The sequence below is a fragment of the Ambystoma mexicanum genome, chromosome 3p (genome assembly GCF_040938575.1).
Source record: "Ambystoma mexicanum isolate Mex_15411 chromosome 3p, UKY_AmexF1_1, whole genome shotgun sequence".
Lineage (NCBI taxonomy): Eukaryota > Metazoa > Chordata > Amphibia > Caudata > Ambystomatidae > Ambystoma > Ambystoma mexicanum.
Genome location: NC_090925.1, coordinates 1,134,757,973 through 1,134,777,377, shown reverse-complemented (window position 1 = coordinate 1,134,777,377; position 19,405 = coordinate 1,134,757,973). Strand labels below are relative to the sequence as shown.

Below are 19,405 nucleotides of genomic sequence, written 5' to 3'. Positions count from 1 at the left end.
ACCCTGCCTCCTGTTAGAAATGTGTATCTGTGTAGGTGTGTGCAGTAATGGGGTCTTGTTGGGTATTTCGATTTGTTAGCCTTTTGTTTAGGTGTGACAGCAAATAGTCTCCCTCCATTTTTCCTTCCCATGTTGTCATTATCTAGGTTAGGGGGGGGAATTTGATTTGAAACAATGCCTTTCGGGCTCTGATGGAACCACACACAACTTCAAGGGCAGAGAATTCTCCTCTTCCCCGAGCTAAGTGTCCCTTCACTGAATAGGAGGAGAAAATAATTGAGTATGCAGAGCGTTCTTTCGGACCTAAAAATACCTGCATCGGTTGATTGCCTGCAAAACTGAAGATGCTGTATGATAATGATATCATATGATAATTTATTTATATCGCGCTCGTACACGAGTGTTTAAAAAAAGTGTCTTCTTTGAGGATCCGTAGGTGGCAGAGACATTCTTATGCAGGATGTCATATGAAGTGGGAATTGGGGAGGCACATCACCCCCTACTTAAACTCTTCTACGCTTTCATTTAGCAGTTGTATTTAGTTCTGTGCTGGTCTGTTATCCCACTCCCTGACATTTGGTTTTCATGATTTGCCCCTTTACGGCAGTTTGGAGAACAGAGGTAGTCAATTGAAATACAGTGGATAATTACACATGGTGTTGTAGACTGTGCACCTGTTATGGACCATTTAGTCGTCTCCTTCCCCTTCCTTATTCTGCTCCTACCCTTAACCTACTCTTGTGTTCTCATTTCTTTAACACTTGCAAGGGTGCTTTGGAGAAGCACAGTTATATGTGGAGAGTTGCATGGATTACTATTCTTTATTGAAAACATGGGGATGTGATTGCATTCTGCTTTCTCTGGTTATTCTTGTGTGTACCATGGTACGTGGCCCAATAATAAACAGGGAATCCCAAATAACAGGAATTCATGCGCGACCGTGTGAAATTCTTCTTTCCATTCTATCCCAGACGCTTGACTCACATTCCCATTGAACTAATCTGGAGAGAAGAGCCGCACTGGATATCCCTACAGCACTTCCAAACCAGGAGACTAGTACTGTAAGACTCTGCTTTGCATTCAATCAAATACTTGTGCGGGAAATAAAAATGCTAGGGCCTTGCATGATCTATTAATATATCAATATTTGGATTTATTAGTATTAACAGAAATGTGGTTTCCCCATGACTTCTGACAGTCTTAAAAGAAGATTCACTGCCTGTTTTCTCAACATTATGCAAGGATAGAATATGTAAAAATGGGAGTGGCATTTCTTTTTCCGCTTTCTGACATCTTTTAGGATCTGAACTTTAATCAAAAGTATTTTATAGTTTTGGGCACCTATCTCTTAAGATTATAGCTTGTGGTTATTTTTCTGTAATTGTGGTTGTTGTTTATCGGCTTTGTCCCTTCCCAATTCTAATTAGATAGTTTAGCCTTTTATTTTATATTTAAAATGAGCACAATTTGTGGTACAATTTAGTCCGAAGTTTGAAACTTTCCCTTATTCTCCTCACACATGGTCTCTGAGGGCTTCCACAATTTTGGATTCCTGTCAAGTTTGGATATTATTGCCAAGGTCAGATCTTTCAAACGATCTATAGATCTGTACCCAGCGAGATTCCTGAGAAATCAGATGATGGCAATAGCTGATGACCTAGCGATCATCTCAGGATGATAGCTCAGGGGCAACATGCTCACCTTGGAAGCAAGACGACACAGAGCAACACAGGTTCGACCCCCAGTCTGTGCTTAGAAACCTCTGGGTATAAAGTGCAAAATAAACTATCATATCATATCATATCATTGTCAAGGCCTCATTTCAAAGTGTTATAGTACCTTCAATCCTTAAAGAGGCTCTGGTTTGTCCCCTTCTTTCGTCCTGTGCTACAAGCAAGTTCTACATCTATCTCAAGCCTCCCGTTTATTTGGAAAATCTTAAAAGAAGAAGCAGTATTTACCAGCCATGAAATTTTCTGGAATGGGAAGATCTTCTATTAGACTGGCAGGCTGGTTTTCGGCCTATAAGGAGCACTGAAACAATGGCTCTTCTGGCTGCTAGACCTGGGGCACAGGGGACGACCCACTACACTGGATCTGTCAGCAGCATTTTACACCATGGACCATGGGATCCTGATCCACCACTTGGAGAACACCAGGCATTGCTAGCCTAGATTCAATCTTTCTAAGGGAGAGAAGCTAGAGAGTGCAGCTGGAGAAAGACATCTCACGCAGCCACCCAGCGCCTGGTGGAGTTGCGTTGGGCTTTTCTCTCTATCGTTCATTATTTGACATCTACATATACTCCTTGCCCAGTTGGTGGAGGATTTTGGTACATAGCACCGGTTATATGCTGACGGCACCCAGATCCTGACTGTCCTTCTCAGTCACTCCCATGATGCAGAGGTGGTGGCAGATTGCCTGAGGGGGGGGGGGGGGATGCAGTGATGGATGCAGAACAACTGGCTGGTCCTTAAATGATTGTGGTCTTGCTCATAGACTGTGTCCTCCACAGCCCTCTACCCATCCTATGACTTGACCATCTGGGCTCCCACCAGTCATGGTGCATCGGCCAGGTATCTGGGTGACATTGTTGGTATCTTGCTGTCCCCCCCCCCATGTTGATGTGGTAGAAAAGGCTGCTCGTTATCATTACCTTTTTAACATCAGAAGAGTGTGCCTCTTGCTAGATATAAATCACTGTAAAGAGCTACTACAGGATGTAGTGAAGTCTAGACCGGAGTATTACAAGTTAATTAACTTTGAGATTTGTAAAGAATCTTTGAGCAAAGCACAAACAGACAAAAACAGCCTCACTCTACCTCAGGGATGTCATTTGGGGGTCGCTAGAGGTTACAGAGACCCCTGCTGTCTCCCCTGTGACCTATTGAAAACAACAAACTATTTTTAAAAAGTGCAAGGCAAGCTCCATGATGACTGCCTGGGAGGCGGGCGCAGCCCCACTATGTCTTGCGTGTTCTCGAAACTCAAGCTCATGGTTGACGTCCCCTGCTTCACTGCTCCATCATGGCAGCCATACGCTGCCTTACACTGGATTCTCACAGCTGCTCGCCATGCTTTGGAGGATATAGGAGCTCCATTGAACTGCTGCACCTGTCCGAGGAGGAGTCCCGGCTGCAGCACCAGCAGCTGTCCTTCTGATACCGGGAGTCGCTCGCCAGCGACCTCTGTGACCAGGAGAGATCCACAGACATCAGTGCCATCTTCGAGCCAGCCACATTCAACAACAAGTTCCTGGACAACCTCTTTCACAGCAGCGGCACCAAACCCGCCGCCGAGTAGCAATACTTTCTGCCAGCACCCATGTGCAGCTGCATCTCCTACTGCATGGACAGCAAAGTGGACCCGCGGCCCCTGCATATCAAGCAGGAGCTCCACGAGGACTTCCCGCCCCAGGCCACGCTCAACCCTGTAACCCTGACACACCGGGGTCGCACCTGCAGAAGCAAACTGCTCACTGTGTGCAAACCACCATGCACCTGAAGCCTGGCCACTCCACGCAGCCCTCAACTCCCATACCCAGCCCGCTGCACCACTGTCCCCCACTGCTAACCACTATTGCTACTGGCCTGAACTTTATATCAAGGAAGACAGAACTGATTCAGGACCCTGTGATGAGCCCCCTCCAGACTGATCTGAACATCTCACTGCTGGTGCTAAGGTGGCATGGTAAGAACTGGAGGAAGTGTCTGCTGGGCCGGACCCCCTCATTGTGACTTATCCCTGCTCCCCTGAGGGTGCTATGAAAAGCTGTTCTCTGAAACTGATACCAGCTTTGCCCTCTGGGTGACAGGCACGTCAGAGCTGGGTGCACACCCGATCTTTGCCTGGCCAGAGATGCCTTGCCAATCTCAGCCTTGTTCTTCACACATGTGCCTCAAAATAGTTCTCCTGGCCTCCCAATTACAGCACCTCTCCTCAGCAACTGCATCTGCACACAGCTTGTCTTGTGCACTTTCTTCTAAAAGGGAAAGGTCTATGGAACTAAATTTGTGTATTTCACTTTCTGTGCATATATGGGTGGCAGCTTTTGATTTTTGCTATGGGGGCAGAGATTCCTACACTGAGGGACGCAAGCGAGCTGTTCCCGTCCTCAGGTCGAAACACATTCACCAGCACATTTTGCAGCAGGAATAGAAAAAAGCCATATGATTTAAACTCTCTGAGCTATCCAATTGTGACACAATATGCTGTAGAATTAATTGTGCTGTTAAAAAGAAACATTTATGAGGATATCTACCCACCAACCTCACAAGTCCTTTAATAAAAATATAGCATTACAATTATCAGGTTTGCTAGTGTGCCATGACACATCCCTGTTGCCTCGAAGCACTGAAATAATAAGTGTTATGTTAATAAGAAATGTAACCTCAATTGCCAACACATTACCAAAACCTGTGGTATGCACATTTAAGGATAAATAGCTGGTAAGATAGCTCAGTGGGTTAAGTGCTCACTGCTGGGGTGTACGTGTGTTCTGCCTATCATAAGTTTGAATCCTAGCAAGGTCTACTCAACCATATATGTCACTGACCACATAGCTCAGACATCTATGCTTAATGACATATAAGGTCCGCAGCATATAGGAGTGCAATGTCGTGGTGTCAGCCTCTTGGTCTCCCTGATGATGAACCATGTATGTATTCCCTTTCAGTTTGTGTATAAACTTTGATTTAAAATGTTATTGATTATATTGCCTCTACAAACTTGTCCTTAATATTTTCTTGACAGCATTGTTTTTTCAGAATTCCCTACCAAATCCAAGGCAATTACATATAGTCAAGATTTGCTGTTGTGTGATGTCACTTCGGCTACCCCTGGCATTTTGGTGAAATGACGTCCCTGCTCTACCTATTATCTTTCTCTTAAGGAAACATGATCAGGTTTCCCAAGCCCCGACATCTTTTGGTTGGCTGATTATGGAGGACCGAACCCATCTCCGAGTCCTATCTCAGATCTAGAGAGTGATCGTGGTGTTTCACCAATCTACTTTGCTAATTTAGTCAAACATGATGTCCCAGCTCGGGGTCTGCCCCCACGTTTAATAGCAAACATGAAAATATGTGGGTTAAAAAATAGTGAATGACTAGAAAATCCTTCAGCGTGAAAGGATTGCTCTCCCTCAGAAAATAACAGAGAATTCCACCTTTTAAAATGTTAAGATGAGCCTTAAACAGAAACTTTTTATTACTTGGGTCTCTTATTCTGAAGGCTGTTGGTCTGCACTGCTATTTGATTGCCTTGGATTTTAATTGTTCACAGTGTTAACCACCAGATAAGTCATGGGGGTAGGCCGGTTATGGTCCGCTGTTGCTCTGGACCCCCGAGGGCTTAGGGGCATTAGTAGTCAAGTCTGCACCCCCTACCAGGTCCCTTAACCGTATTAACATCCCGGGGCTCTCTTTATGGTGCTAATATAATTTGGAGGGAGGGGGCAAATCAGGTGCACGATGACAGTGCAAGCCTGATTCCATTTGAATCAAATAAAAACAAATGGCCCCCATGCAACCTACAAATGAACCACAGATAAATGGGTGAGGAGGGAGAAGGGAGGAGGGAGGGAAATCGGACTGGCTCCCGAGGGTAAGAAAATGGCAGCACCAGTGGAGTGACACAGAGACTGCAAAGACACGCAGGCTTAAGTAGTAGTTGCAAGCCCACGTTCCTCGTCTCCTGACTGGCTGGCTCCACTCCCCTGGGTGCAGATATAATTTGTACTTTGTTTGCTACTCTGTGTGATGCATTGGCTTTTCCTTTGGTCTTATTAATTACTTTATTTATTTTATGGGTGATCTATGTATGTATTTTATGTAGGGCCATAAATCTGATTTTACACATATAAACTTAAAAATACTTCTTACTATTATTACCCATTTAAATAAAGCCATTTGCTCTTCCGGTTCTTTACCAAATAACCAAAAAGAAGTGTTGCTAGGTCTGAAAAAGATCTGGGCTAGGTCTGAAAAAGATCTGGGCTACGCTAATGCCGCGACTGTCGGGACTCAGGGCTAGCTAGCCTTTTGGTTGTAGCCCCTGCGCTTCAATCTGGGGCTGCAATCAAAAGACCCGGGGCTATAGCCCCTTCCTCAGCCCCCCCCTAGCAACGCTTCCGTTAAACCAACCTCCTCAACGACAGTGCTGTGCAATGTCTCCAGAACCTCACATCTGGGACGATTTCCAAGCTCATGTCACCACAGTGCTTTACAATGTTCTAGTGCATCACCAAACTACTCGCTCTGTGGTGTCTCCAAGGCCAGACAACCCAGTGTCTCCCACAGAAACTCCAAATGTTTCTCTCAACTCTGTCTGAAGAGTCTTCGATGCCTCCCCATGTGCCTCCAAACCTTTCTCAAACACCACCATGTCATCTGCAATACCTTTCACATTCTTTCACTGCATATCAAAATCCATCCCATATGTTCTTTCCTCATAATCTCCTTAGGCTCCACCTCGCCAGCTTCCTCATGTCTCCAGATGCCCCACCTCTTTTCACTATCTACAGAGCCGCCTCTGCGCCAAAATCTCGCAGAGCCCCTTCGCCACTCACAGTGCTTGCAAAGCATTCGTCCGACATCGCTCCGCACAGGGGATTATTCTGATGCCCGTATTACAATGACAGGAAAAATCCTGACTGCTAGCACGACCAAGTGGTCCAACACTCTCCTGTAATTCCAGCTTGCGTCCACACGCGGCAGACCCAGATCATGCATTCACCCCATTCATGCGTTACAGGACGCAGGAACCCTTAATCTGCCCCTAACTGGATAAATGAGATCAGGGTGGATTTCCCCTGGTGGAGAGCGTCAAGCTGGCTTCGCAGAAATGGCAAATGCCATTGCCCACTGAGTTTACAGATTGTGCCTTGTTTTTTTTTAAGGTGCAGGATAAACAGATAAAGCTTTTGAATGCACCGTCGCTGTAGGTATCAGAATGGCGATGATGACACCAAGATCTCTTTCCTCCTCCCCAACCTTCAATCCTGATCTCTCATATATGCAACTGCCTCATTGCCAGCCGTCAGTGGATTGCACTTGGTTGCCCAAGGCCCAATGCTCGCTTTTTGTATGGCCAGTCATCTACCTCCCCACTTCCGGCTGCCCATCCTTTTTCCCTTCCCCATCATGTTTCCGCCTGACCATTATAGTCAACCGCAGAGTTTTTAGGCATGAGGTTTCAGGTTTTCCCCTCTCAATAAAGAACTCAATACCCTTTACAATGTCCGAGTTCCTCAACGAGCTCTGCCCACCGCCTTCATGCAGTGTAGCCCTTCATGCAACACCAGTCCGGCTCTTCAAATTATTCTTACTTGTATTAAAATTCATGCATAGGTTGCCCCCATCCCTCCTTGTCAACCTCTGCTCCCTCCCCACGCCCCCCTACGCCTCCTGTCACTCGAATGGCCATGGTTGAAATGAACAGATGCAGAGCGAAACCTAGAACACCATTTTTCACATTGTTTCTCAACCTCTGCACTCATCAGAATGAGGGGGTGGTCTTCAAACTCATCCAAACCAACCCCCACCCCTTTGGGTGTCTGTGTCCCTGGCCTACCATCAATAAACTACAGAACCTTGCAACCTACTCCCTCTACAACCTCCCCTATTCCTCTAAAACCTCTGCCCACTGCCTTCATGCGAGATGAATCTCCATGCAACACTGGCCCCTCCTTAACTTCCTCTTCCTTGTATTAATATTAAAGCAGGGGCGGAGCAACTCTGTCTTCCCCTTAATCACCCAAACTGTAGTATGAGGTGTAAAGCCATGTTCTCCTCATTCTCCCCATCTGCCCTCACCCGAATGAGGATGATGGTCTTCATACTCAACCAAGCCTCCGACCACCTCCACCCTCCCCGGTGACTTGAACCAGAGCCTTCTCCTATGTCTCCAAACCTTATCCTCTATGATCTATGCACCAGGGTCCCCTTCTGCAGACCTGCTACTTACCTCTGGACGGTTTTGTGCAAACACCCCAATGAACTGAGTTGCAGACGCCACGCATCCTTGGTGCAAGAGTCCAGATCCCAAACACTCGGCCCTTTCGAAAACCTGCAAGAAAAGTTGAAAACTCACTCACAGATTAAAGAAGCATAAAATATGTAGTCACTGAGTAATAGTTTTTATGAACCTCTGAAGGTTGCTTTACTATATTGGGGCAAATTCATCAACAGGTTCCCACAATTTCGTAAAATCCTTACCTACATTTTTTGCTTGACAATTGCACTCGTTATTCATGTGCGCACCGTAGGACATACAAACATAATACACCCTGAACATGTTTAAAATGCCACCAACACACAGATAACAACAGTAATTGTTACCCAACTGACTGGTACCTATGCAATCGCCCTCAGACAGATTAAAAACATCTGGCCAGGTTCCAAAACTGTGGCCTTCAGAACTCTACAAGAAGTACATTGACCAACTGAGATATATAACCTGCTAGTGGTTAGCTACAGACATTATTTAAAGTTAGATATATGTGTCATGTGCTATGATTTCCGGATCTAAGTGAGCAGCAGCAACAACACTGTAATAAAAGTGCTCACCTCTTTGTAGGTTAACCATTGGTAAGGCTGCTTGGGCTTCCTGGATCCTAAACAAGGGCCATTCTCTGGTGAGAAGAAAAGAAACACATTTACTTCAAATATGGACCGGTCTGTAAAAAAGTGACTGGGGCATTTCAAGATTGACATTGATCTATTTAGAGGTTTTCTGCCAGATCATCAGAATTAACTTTTAATAAGGTGGGCCTTGTTGACAGTATGGCTCGTGTATTTTATTGCTGCACCTAATCATTTCCTGACAAAACATACTTGTTTACATTGCTTGAGGTAAAGAGAAGGTGAACCAAAAGAAACCAGCCTTTGGGTAGGTTCAAGATGGAATCTGGGCCAGGAGCCATGGATACAACAAACTACCGGAGCGACAAAATGACTTCTGCCCTGCAGGAGTACAAGGATGAGTGTTGGCTAAACTGCCTGGTCAACCCTTCCACTTCTACAAAATAAGAGTGATCCCCATCATAAAGGTGAAACAGGCACAGCCAATTGATATATCTCGTTGCCTTTTGTCATAACATAGTCCGAAAGGCACATTCTACTCTTAATAAGGGTGCGAATGTGGAACAGTAGCAACCCAAATAGCAAAGTACAACAGTGCAAAATAAAGAAAAGACCAATCAAGGTTCTATAAAATAAAATATATACTTTAATTAAACACACCATATGCAAAAATAACTGACACCTCTACACCAAACTCACCCCTGTGGAAAGCACACAGAATATGAAAGAGATAGAAAGATGCATTCTGGGTAATGAAACAGGGGTGACAGGCAGTCTCACAATAATTATATATGTTTGTGTGAAAAAGGGATTAGAAGTGACCTAACCAGGCTCTATGACCTAAAGATGGGCAAAGGGGGGAGTAAGCAGTCAATAATACCTTCTTGCTGTTCCTGGTGAACCAGGCGTTTTAGCGCTTTGCGAGCGGTCCAAATCAGGTGTGGATGTGGTGTGTTGCGGTGAACAAGATGGGGAGCATGCTCAGTGTTGGATTGAAGGGAGGCACACAGCAGATCAAATTCTTCTGAGGCAACAACGTGCTTAGCTTGCACGGTGCAGTAGTGAACTGGTTCGAGGAGGCAGCAGCAGCAGACGACAGAGGAGTTGAAAGAAGTGCAAAAGTGCCACAGGTGCCATTGGTTTGAATGTGTTTAAATACAGTCAAAATGCAAGAGACCAAGTGCTTGGTTTCTTCATTTGCTGCAAGTTCCAGTCCAGGGGCTCAAGAACAAGATAGGTCCTGGTTCTCATTTCCCAAAAACAGGAGAGGCTGGCAAACACACACAGGGGTCCTTCACCTTGAGTGAGATCTTGTGTCACTGGCAGAGAGGCAGTTCTTGCTCCAAAGTGCCCTGAAAATTGTTTGGGAGCAGAGCTTGCCTCTCCCTTGGATCGCCCACCTTTTACACCACAACCGGAGGACTTTGGAGAGAAAGAAAACATCCTCCCAGGGGTATCTAGACTTTTCATCGAATGCAAATCCATCGATGTCCGTTCCATTGAATTTTATTCAACGAAAATCATTTCCATCGAAATGCCTTTTCTTTGAATAAAATTCGATGGATTTCGATGTATTTTAGGGTTAGGGCAAGGGTTAGAATTAGGGTTGGGGTTAGGGCAAGGGTTAGAATTAGGGTTAGGGCAAGGGTAAGAAATAGGGTTAGGGTTAGGGTTAGGGCAAAGGCTAGAATTAGGGTTAGGGCAAGGGTTAGAATTAGGGTTGGAGTTAGGGCAAGTGTTAGAATTAGGGTTAGGGCAAGGGTTAGAATTAGGGTTGGGTTAGGGCGAGGGTTAGAATTAGGGTTAGGGCAAGGGTTAGAATTAGGGTTAGTGATAGGGCAAGGGTTAGAATTAGGGTTAGGGAAAGGGTTAGGGTTGGGTTAGGGTCAGGGCTATGGTTAGGGTTAAGATGGGGTGGGCATTGGGGTTGGGGGAGCTGGGGAGGAACTCCCCAATATACAAAAAAACATTAAAACATTACAAGGAGCTGGCCAGTGCCGAAATGTCTGCACTGGACAGCTCCATGTAACGTTTTAACATAGAAAATAAAAGTATTGAAATGCAATCTTTTACATTTAAAAGTACATATCCATTCGATGGAAATGTTTCAATGGATATGTACTTTTAATGTAAAACATAGAATTTCAATGCATTTATTTTCGATGCATATTTTTCAATGCATTGTCTTTTCGATGCATTGACCATAAACCCTCCCAAATTCTTCTTGAAGAGTTGAAGCCCAGATATGAATCAAAGAAGGAGTGGGAGACTTCTGTTTTTATAGGCAAAAGCTCACAGGCGATTGCACAACAGCAAGCCTGCTTTAATGGGTCCAATCCCTGTCATTGAGACAAGTGGTCTTGGCCTTCTGACTTCATATCGAAATTGCTGTGTTAAAGGAAGTGGAGGAGACAGGACGGAAAGAGGTATAGAGAGAAACAAGATGGTGGAATCTTCCTCCGACTATACCGAGCTCTATCTGTCTACACTGCCCTCTTCCCTTGCCCATTGCGTAAAAGGCCCTTTTGGTATGCAGCACCCTAGTGTGAGGCCAGTCCTTTTGGGATGGGCGCACCTTTTGATTCCTGTTGCAGATGGCAGGGCCAGGCTGTAGAACCAGAATACACACAATCTTTCAACAGCTGGCCTGGGCTCATAGTGCTGACATATGTGTGAGATCAATTTGATGTAGTTTCCTTATCGTTATGTGCATTATGTCCGCCATACCCTAAACAAAGGTATGGCTTTATGCTTAGCAATTAAACTACCACCAGAATAGTAATTCCTCTTGACTATGTGGTTTTGGTACAGGGGTGCAGACTGTAAATGCAGCCTCTGTGCTGAAATACCTTGGCTGTCCCACAACTGTCAAAGGGGCACCTGTGACCTCTTAACTTGCTCTGTGCTACTGGAGAGCTGGCGCTGCAGATCAGGACACTGATGCAGCGGGGCACATGCCACTATGCCTTTGGTATGGAGCTTATGAAAGCGGGATCTGGGTAGCAGTTCACTTTTTCGGAGAGTGATTACATCATTTTATTACTTAATTTAATACAGCCAAGCCTTCTTCACCCTTGCCAGATGGCAAATCCTCACAAACGGGGCAACTTTGCCATAAAACCAAACTTATAATCAAAAATAGGCGTCCCCAACACCATGAACCCAGGGGAGAACCTAAGTAAGACAGACCCACCAGAGGGGAAAAAGGAAGTTCATGGGAATAGAACCATAGAATCAATCAATGGAATAAGCTACGCACTGTGAGGGAGCCAATTATGGGGACAGATCAGGTCAAGGAATCATCGAGATATATTCAAACAATCTTTAATAAACACATATACAATTGCCATACAATTAAAAACAGCTTAAAAACATATAATTGATACTAAACATATCTAGTTAAAGTGCATATTATTTTACTAAACATCCTAGGATGTAAGCAAAAGTGCAATGTGCCTAACTTAGTTCAAAAGTGCATAAATTCCGTAGACAGTAAAGAGCCTCAATTGAACCCCAAATTGTATTTAGCCAGGGGGATATATTATAACTAATCTCTGTATATATGTAAGAGTTAGTTAGTGAGGCTTAAAGAGTTATGTAGGACACCAAAGTCACGCAGATCAACAATAAACAATATTTTCTGCGAGATGAAAAGGGTTGTACCTTAGTCCAGCCCAACATTTCTTTATAGAGAACAAACAGCAACCTGTGCTTGTCTCCAATCTGACCAAAATAGTCAACAACCGGTACCTAGTACAGCTCCCAAACGTATCGTGGGCTGTACTGGTATCTGAACATAGGTAGTTTCGACGATCAAATAACAATGTCTAAGCTGTCTATCTCTCGTCGTAGCCAAACTTAAGCAAAATGAAACCCTACTCCAATAAAACAAATTAATGTCATGGTTTCCTTTTATTTCGCCTGAGCAATGTTGTCATTGTGTCCCTTGAAAGCAATGTTTGGTTTGTAGCGGGGTAACTGCCCAAACCCACTTCAACCGCACCACTGATGGGTCCTAGTGTGACGCTAGCAGCAATTCGATGAGCCGGGAGGGGAGCAAGCGGGAAAGTGACAGGCTTTGGATTGCCCCGTCAGACATACGGCCCCTGGCCGAAAGAGTCGGATAGTAATCGGGGCCCTTATTTTGGTCATATTTTTGCTGGTCTTTGTGAGACTCTTTCAGGCATGAGGGGGACTTGGAACTGCAACATGCTAACTGGTGGGAACACCGTATACGCACAGGATGACCTCATGTACTCAATATTGTCATTTTGACAACATATGTTTTCTTCTTGTTGGTTTGTTTTATTTCAGCCTACGTTTTGTAATTTTGTTTTTGCAAAAGGACAATCACACTTCCAGATATAGATTTGTTATTGCTGTGAAACAACACCACCCAAACTCAGACATGCTTTAGGTCGAGTTCCTTGTGCCATTTAGTACAGTCTGTCTTTATGCCCTAGTTTCCATTGTTTTTATTTTATTTATGTCAAAATGGCTGGGTCTTCGTGGAATGTAAGCACAAGCTATGCACAAAGAACTCGCCTGCCATCAGGGCTTTTGGCAAATCTTCACTGTTTCCCCAAGATCATATTAGTGCCTAACTGTCAAATAATCACTATAAACAGACAGCTTGAGACAAGTTTCTTTTAGTGCATTACACTTGTAAAATCCAGAGATGTGTTTTCTCCTAACTTGTGTGGGGCTCGGGTGTAACAGCCAGCCAGCCAGCCAGCCAGCCAGCCAGCCAGCCAGAGCCTTTGCATGCCCGAGCAGAGTGAGGGCCTTGGTAAGGTCTGTTACCACCAAAGACTGCTGCATACAGAGGTATTAAGGATATCAGCACCGCAGTCCGACGGTGCAGTGCAAATATGTCTTTCCTGTTAATATTATGGGAAGAAAGTTTTGCACATCTTGAGCATGCCAAATTCTCAGGAAAAAGCTACAAACCAAATGACATTGCCCCTTGCTATTTCTGTGATGGCTGGTGAACTGACAGGACAAGGAGCTGGGGCAGGAGGCAGCATTGGCCAGGTATACCCCCAGTGAGAGTGTCTGGAGGGAGGTGAGCTGAAGGAAGGGGGGGCAGGTTTTCAGTGGGGTGGGGAAGTGCAAGGCAAGAGGGAAAAGGGGCCTGTCCATCAGCAGAGGGAAACAGGATCGTGGCTTAGGGAGTGGTGCAGGAGGTAGGAATGGAATGCAGGCTTATATTGGCAGTTCCTTGCCTCCTGATTGGCTGGAGCTACTTCCTTGGGTGCTAACGCACAAACAAAGCTGTTATCATACTCTTCTTGCTTAATTTGTTTATCATAAGAGTTTCAAAAAACATATCACCAGGTTGGTTTAGAAAGATGTGTTTACTAGGCAGCTCTATTAAACATACAAGTATTGTAGTTATTGAAACCTAAATATACACAATATGTGCAACTTGTTGTACACATAGACATGCAAAACATTGTGGTCAAGTACCTAAATTGCAAACTAGCTTAAATCATAGCTTCGACATTTAGCCTATGGGTATGACCCGGGGTAATTCACTTAACGTTACTGTTGGTTACCTTCCAAAAGTCACAGTCCCTAGAGGTGACTTACTTCACAGTGTACGCCATATAAATATTTCACATGTCGTTTAAGAATATGGGCCACATTTTTACGTGAAGTCGGCCAATTTTGTTTGCTGCTGGGATTATTATATGTCCCAGTCCATCCTTGGGGAGGGATTTACGTAGCCAGTACAGGAACTAATATATCCATAGACAACTTCCTCTCGGGAGGATAGGTCAGGGGCAACGTGCTCGCCTTGGAAGCAAGACGACAAAGAGCACCACAGGTTCGGTCCCTGGGTCAGTGCTTAGAAACCTCTAGGTATTAAGCGCGTTATAAATAACCTATATCATATCATATCATATCATGCATTTTCCAAGCCTTCCAGGATACAGCTAAACTTCAGCAGATGATACTAGGAAGTCTCAGTTGCTAGAAGGTACACGTTTAGCTGAAAAGAATTGCTGCTTTCACAGGACACTCACCCTTGAAGTATTTCCTGGAAAAGGCTTTGCACCAACACATGTCTCTGCTGTGTGCCACAAGTGTCAATCCTATCGAATATTCTCCATAAACAAATTCACTGCCCAGCTGACATGACTGCTGTCCTTATTCTTCCCTCTATGATTGTAAAGCGCTCTGTTGCTTCCCAAAGCTAGGTTCCTGCTCAATAAATACAGTAATAAAAATAATAATAATTCTGGGAATGGGCTACACGGATGATGTTAAGATCCACTGTAAACTGGAGAAATGTATTTTATTTATTTCGCTGTGCATTTGTAAGGCGCTCATACATCAAATAAATTGTGCTTCAAAGTGCCCACAGGGCAAACGGGGAGGGAACATGGGAACGAAAGGTAAATATAACAATGAAAGAGAGAGGTGGTCCTACAAGGCCTTGTGCGCATTCAGAACGTGCAAATGCAGAGAGAGAGAGAGAGAGAAGGAATGAGGGGGAAGGGAGTGCTCGGAGTACCACGCAGGGAAGCGCTAGGGAGCAAGTTGCAAGTAGCTGCAGAAGTTAACTGGGAATCATCTTCAACTGGGATCTGATCTCCAATACTTGATGCCAGAAGACAGATCCTATTAATAGATCACCTGGCTATTTATTGGCTGCCTCTTGCTGGGCCTGACTGCTTTGGCCCTTCTGCCCCAGCGAAACTACAAAGAGCCCAGAATCATGCCATCCAGCTTATGTTTGGCCTACAGCAACACAAGCCTTTCTCTGTGGCATTGATGTCTCTTCGCTTTCTAATGATATAGAAATGGGTGGAATACAAAACGTAATGCTCGTTTCATAAATCACTCATGGTTGGCCCCAGGGATATGCAACCCCTTTTTCTATTAAGCATAACACGACATGCATTTGGGCTCCCTCAGGTCTTGAGAGGATGTCTGGGCGCTAGCGGGTAAACAGGAGATGGCAGGGCCTTCTAGTGCAATATATCCTGAACATAGTGTTATAAGTATAACTGTGCCTCCACCTGCCACTTGCTAATGTTTGACAAGGTTGAGAGGTGCCTTGAATACATTTACTATGGTATATTAATCTGACAGCTCATTAATATTAAACCCATAATTTTCTCTAAAAACCAGACCTCTTTATTTTATTCAGGTACATAGCCCCAAATAACAGGAAAAATAAACAAGGCACACCAATTATGTACACAGAACAAAATTGCTACTGGCCATATATGTCCTTGCAAAATAAATGGGGTGATGCTATACAAAGGAATGGGATGTTAAGACTAGGGGGTTCTTTTTTTAGAGTTTATCTTTTGAGAATTATGGTGGTATTTTACTAGTGTGTATCTATTTTTCCAGACATAAAAATACAGACAATCGTATTTTTCAAGTGTTTATAAGATAAATGTTACTTTTGTTGTTGTTGCATATTGAACATGCACATTACTTATGAAGGCAAAATATTGCAGGTTATCGATGGTTCTATTTGTAGCAGAAACATAGGAAGTTGTTGAGGGAAAGAGAGGGAGGGTAGGATCTTGAGGTAAAGGGGGAAGATCGGAGAGGCAGGGTGAGGGAAGGCAGGTGAGACAGTGTGACAGTGACTACCAAAACACCATAGGCAAGGCCAACAATGGAATCAGAGCCCTCTTCAAAGCCATCAAGCACTGCATCAACGCTCTGTCCGACCCACCCACACACCATCGAAAATTCCCTGCCATAAACTCTTTCTTCGTCAACGAGATCAACATGATCCACCAACACATAGACACCAACACCATAACTGACAGCACACTACACAGCCCATCTCGCAAAACCACCAATACCTGGACAACTTTCAAGACACTAACTATAGAAGACCTCACTGCCACCTTAGCATCCCTCACAGTGACATATATGCAGACGGCATCCTCCCTGCCTCTGTACTCAAGACCCTTTCGACTGAAGCACTCCTCCCTTACCTGACAATCATCAACATCTCCCTAACTCAAGACTCCTTCTCCTCGACACTCAAGGACGGACAAATCCTCCCACTGATTAAGAAACCAACAGTAGACCCTGACAATCTCTGCAACTACTGCCTCATCACCCATTTCCCCTTCCTAGGTAAGATCCTTGAGAAAGTAGTATCCATGCAACTCCTCAAACACAACAAAGCGAATAACCTCCATTAGTCCTACTAATCTGGCTTCAAACCCAGATGCAGCACTGAAACGGCTACCATCAAGGTGATCGACGATGCCCTTAAAATCCTCGATGATGGGAGAAAAGATGGAAGGTTGAGTGTGGATTCCACAAAACATGTGCAGCACCTTGGCCTAAAAAGGGGGATAGGAGGTCCGATGTCTGCGGGATGGTGCAGAATAGTGTGTTGGCAGTGACAGACAGGTATTTTTGGGTGGTATGATGGCCTTTCCAATAATACTACAATCTCGAGTTTACAGTCTCTCTGGCCCTTTGCTAGCTAAGGGTGTCAGGGGGGTTTCCTTACTTGCGGCACTGCTAAATGATATCAATGGTATGAAGGACATCAGGGTAAAATCCTCACTATACAGAATGGTATGAAGGGCACAAGGGTACAGTCCTCACTATACAGACATCGGACCTCTGGAAAGCGCTCCTGTCCCAGTTAACAGGTCAAACCAACTTCCTAAAGATCTGTGGAAGATTGAACAGTCATCTTGTGCACCCTATCCATAGCCATAATGATCTTTAGATTCCCTGGTTGAGGTGGAGTACAGGAAACACTATATAGCTCGAATACCTTGAAGCCCCACTCTACCCCATCATTTCTGCTATGTGCATTGTTGTGGTAAGACACCCGAAACCAACAACCTCTGCATGCCACTGGTGCGCATCTTTGGAAATTAAGGCTTTCTCTACATTCATATACCATTAGAAAACAATGATCGTTCATGGACCTGTATCTTCTTGCCGCCTGCTGCCACCAGCGTGCACTAGCTGGAGCGCATTCCTTGACCTCCCACTCCTTCTCACTTGAAGGTGCTTTGCAGTGTTTAAATGCAGCATGAAGCCATTTACAGATACCTTATTAAAATATTGAAATATTGAAAGAACCTGAACATGCAACCGTGGAGGAAGCAAGTGATGGCAGATGATTTGCAACTTTCAGATCTGCGAAGAAAATAAACGTGGTAGAAGAGGTTCAGGGGTAGTGATCCCTTAAAAGGTGCGGCTACAACATGGGGTCTGAGGATTGGCGACTTAAGGGTCAAATTGGTACATCTTGGTTTCGCGGAAGGGGTGAGGAATGCATAGAAGGAATGCAAAGGGCAAAACTATGGACCTTGCAAGATCAGTGTGGCAGAAGAAGACAGAGAAACTGAGAAAATGGCTGCCAGTTCCCAGTAATTAAGTCCTTTTTCACTTCACGCATGGTTATCTCCTGGTGGAGTAGGGACCGATCTAAGCAGCGAGAGACGAATAGTGCCTGCTTTCAAATTATTTGACATGGATTAGACTGCCCATGTGCATGTGAAATCTGGTATATCGTCCTTTCATCGCAGCTTTAACCCTCAGTGGATTTTTCTCAGCGGAAATTGTATCGAAAAAATACTCAGCACATTTTGGGCGGGCTACAAATATATAGATATGGGGTGTGGGTGTTCAGGAATACAAAATAATTATAGGGTATGAGGGTTTGGGGGAGGGGAGAACCCCCATAAATAAAAAATAAAACATTTGATGAGTTTGCTCAATAAACTTTCTGTGGTAATCTTGTACTGTTCAGACTCATGACTTCCTTTTACATGTGAAGCGAGAATGCTATGCTGAGGTCCATGGCGAGGCTCTTCTACATTCTCTGGAAGCCTATGTTGCAGCTGTTCTATAGACCCATTCCTTATCTGTTCTCTGTGTAGATATCTTCTACCCTTACTTAATTTGCACGGATCTACTCCACCTGTTCTACATGTTGCCACCTTTTTTGTTTGTGTGCGGGGCGCCTGATAAGCTCCACTCAAGATGACCTGTTCTGTGTGAGTAAAACGTTAAAAGGAGCATGCCACTGTTGTACCTATTCTTTGCATGCAGGGGAAGCTCACAGTGTTAGTGCTCATCTGCTTCATTTGTGAGAGGGGGTTTCTTCTACTGCACACTGTGATTTGTCTGTTCATTTGAGAGAAACCTGCTTATCGGTCGTGGCGTGGACCGCTGTTGCATAATGATTTCCATACAGTTTTCACTTTTTGGATGTGCCGGCTGGATTTTTACATAATGTCTCCTCTTTTGTGGAGGACAAAACTCATTTTTACTCTTTTGAAATCGCATTTACTCTCAAAGTTTATAAAAATAGGGAGTAAAATGCTCCGACCTCAAAATTTTATCTAGAACACTGAATGTATGGACAGATTGAAAATCAGAGCAGCAGTTTTTAAGGTGAAGAACTTGTTCTAGGATTGTGCATTCCATGAAAAGTGCTAGAGAAATGACATGGACCAGAAGTCTCTTGGAGTCAGGACTCCAGACCAGATATTCCAGAAAACTGCTGGAGAGGGCTTCAGGAAGATCCTGAGCTGCTATGTTTATGGAAGCAAGAGGGGCAAAGAACCTGTCTAATGGGGACAGAGATGTTTTTATGGGAGGCCAAAAGGGGTGTGTACCCCGAGCCCCAACTCTGGGGCACATGGTAAGGGGTACATGGGTGCTTGATGCAATGAAGCCTTTGCCCATTTTGTAAAAATCATTTAGGACACCTACCAGAATAGTATTTAGTGCGCTGTTGAGGCTACACACCTGTTGCCTACCTGTTGCTGACAAGTACATTCCATTCAGATAATTGAATCATGTAATGC

The 19,405-nt window shown here is 44.5% G+C and overlaps 1 protein-coding gene and 1 pseudogene across 6 annotated transcripts in view; one reads left to right on the top strand and one right to left on the bottom strand.

Annotated features, from left to right (window-relative positions):
- Window positions 1-19,405, bottom strand: part of ACSL6 (acyl-CoA synthetase long chain family member 6) — a 774,575-nt gene that overhangs the window by 472,486 nt on the left and 282,684 nt on the right. For all 6 annotated transcript variants that reach the window (XM_069652522.1, XM_069652521.1, XM_069652520.1 and 3 more), the window contains 2 exons: window positions 8,568-8,632; window positions 7,966-8,067 (listed from right to left, as the gene is read on the bottom strand). In XM_069652522.1, the coding sequence (XP_069508623.1) occupies window positions 7,966-8,067; window positions 8,568-8,632 (167 nt within the window). The remainder of the gene's footprint in view (window positions 1-7,965; window positions 8,068-8,567; window positions 8,633-19,405) is intronic.
- On the top strand, window positions 1,520-3,737 carry LOC138581462 (CCAAT/enhancer-binding protein alpha-like; annotated as a pseudogene).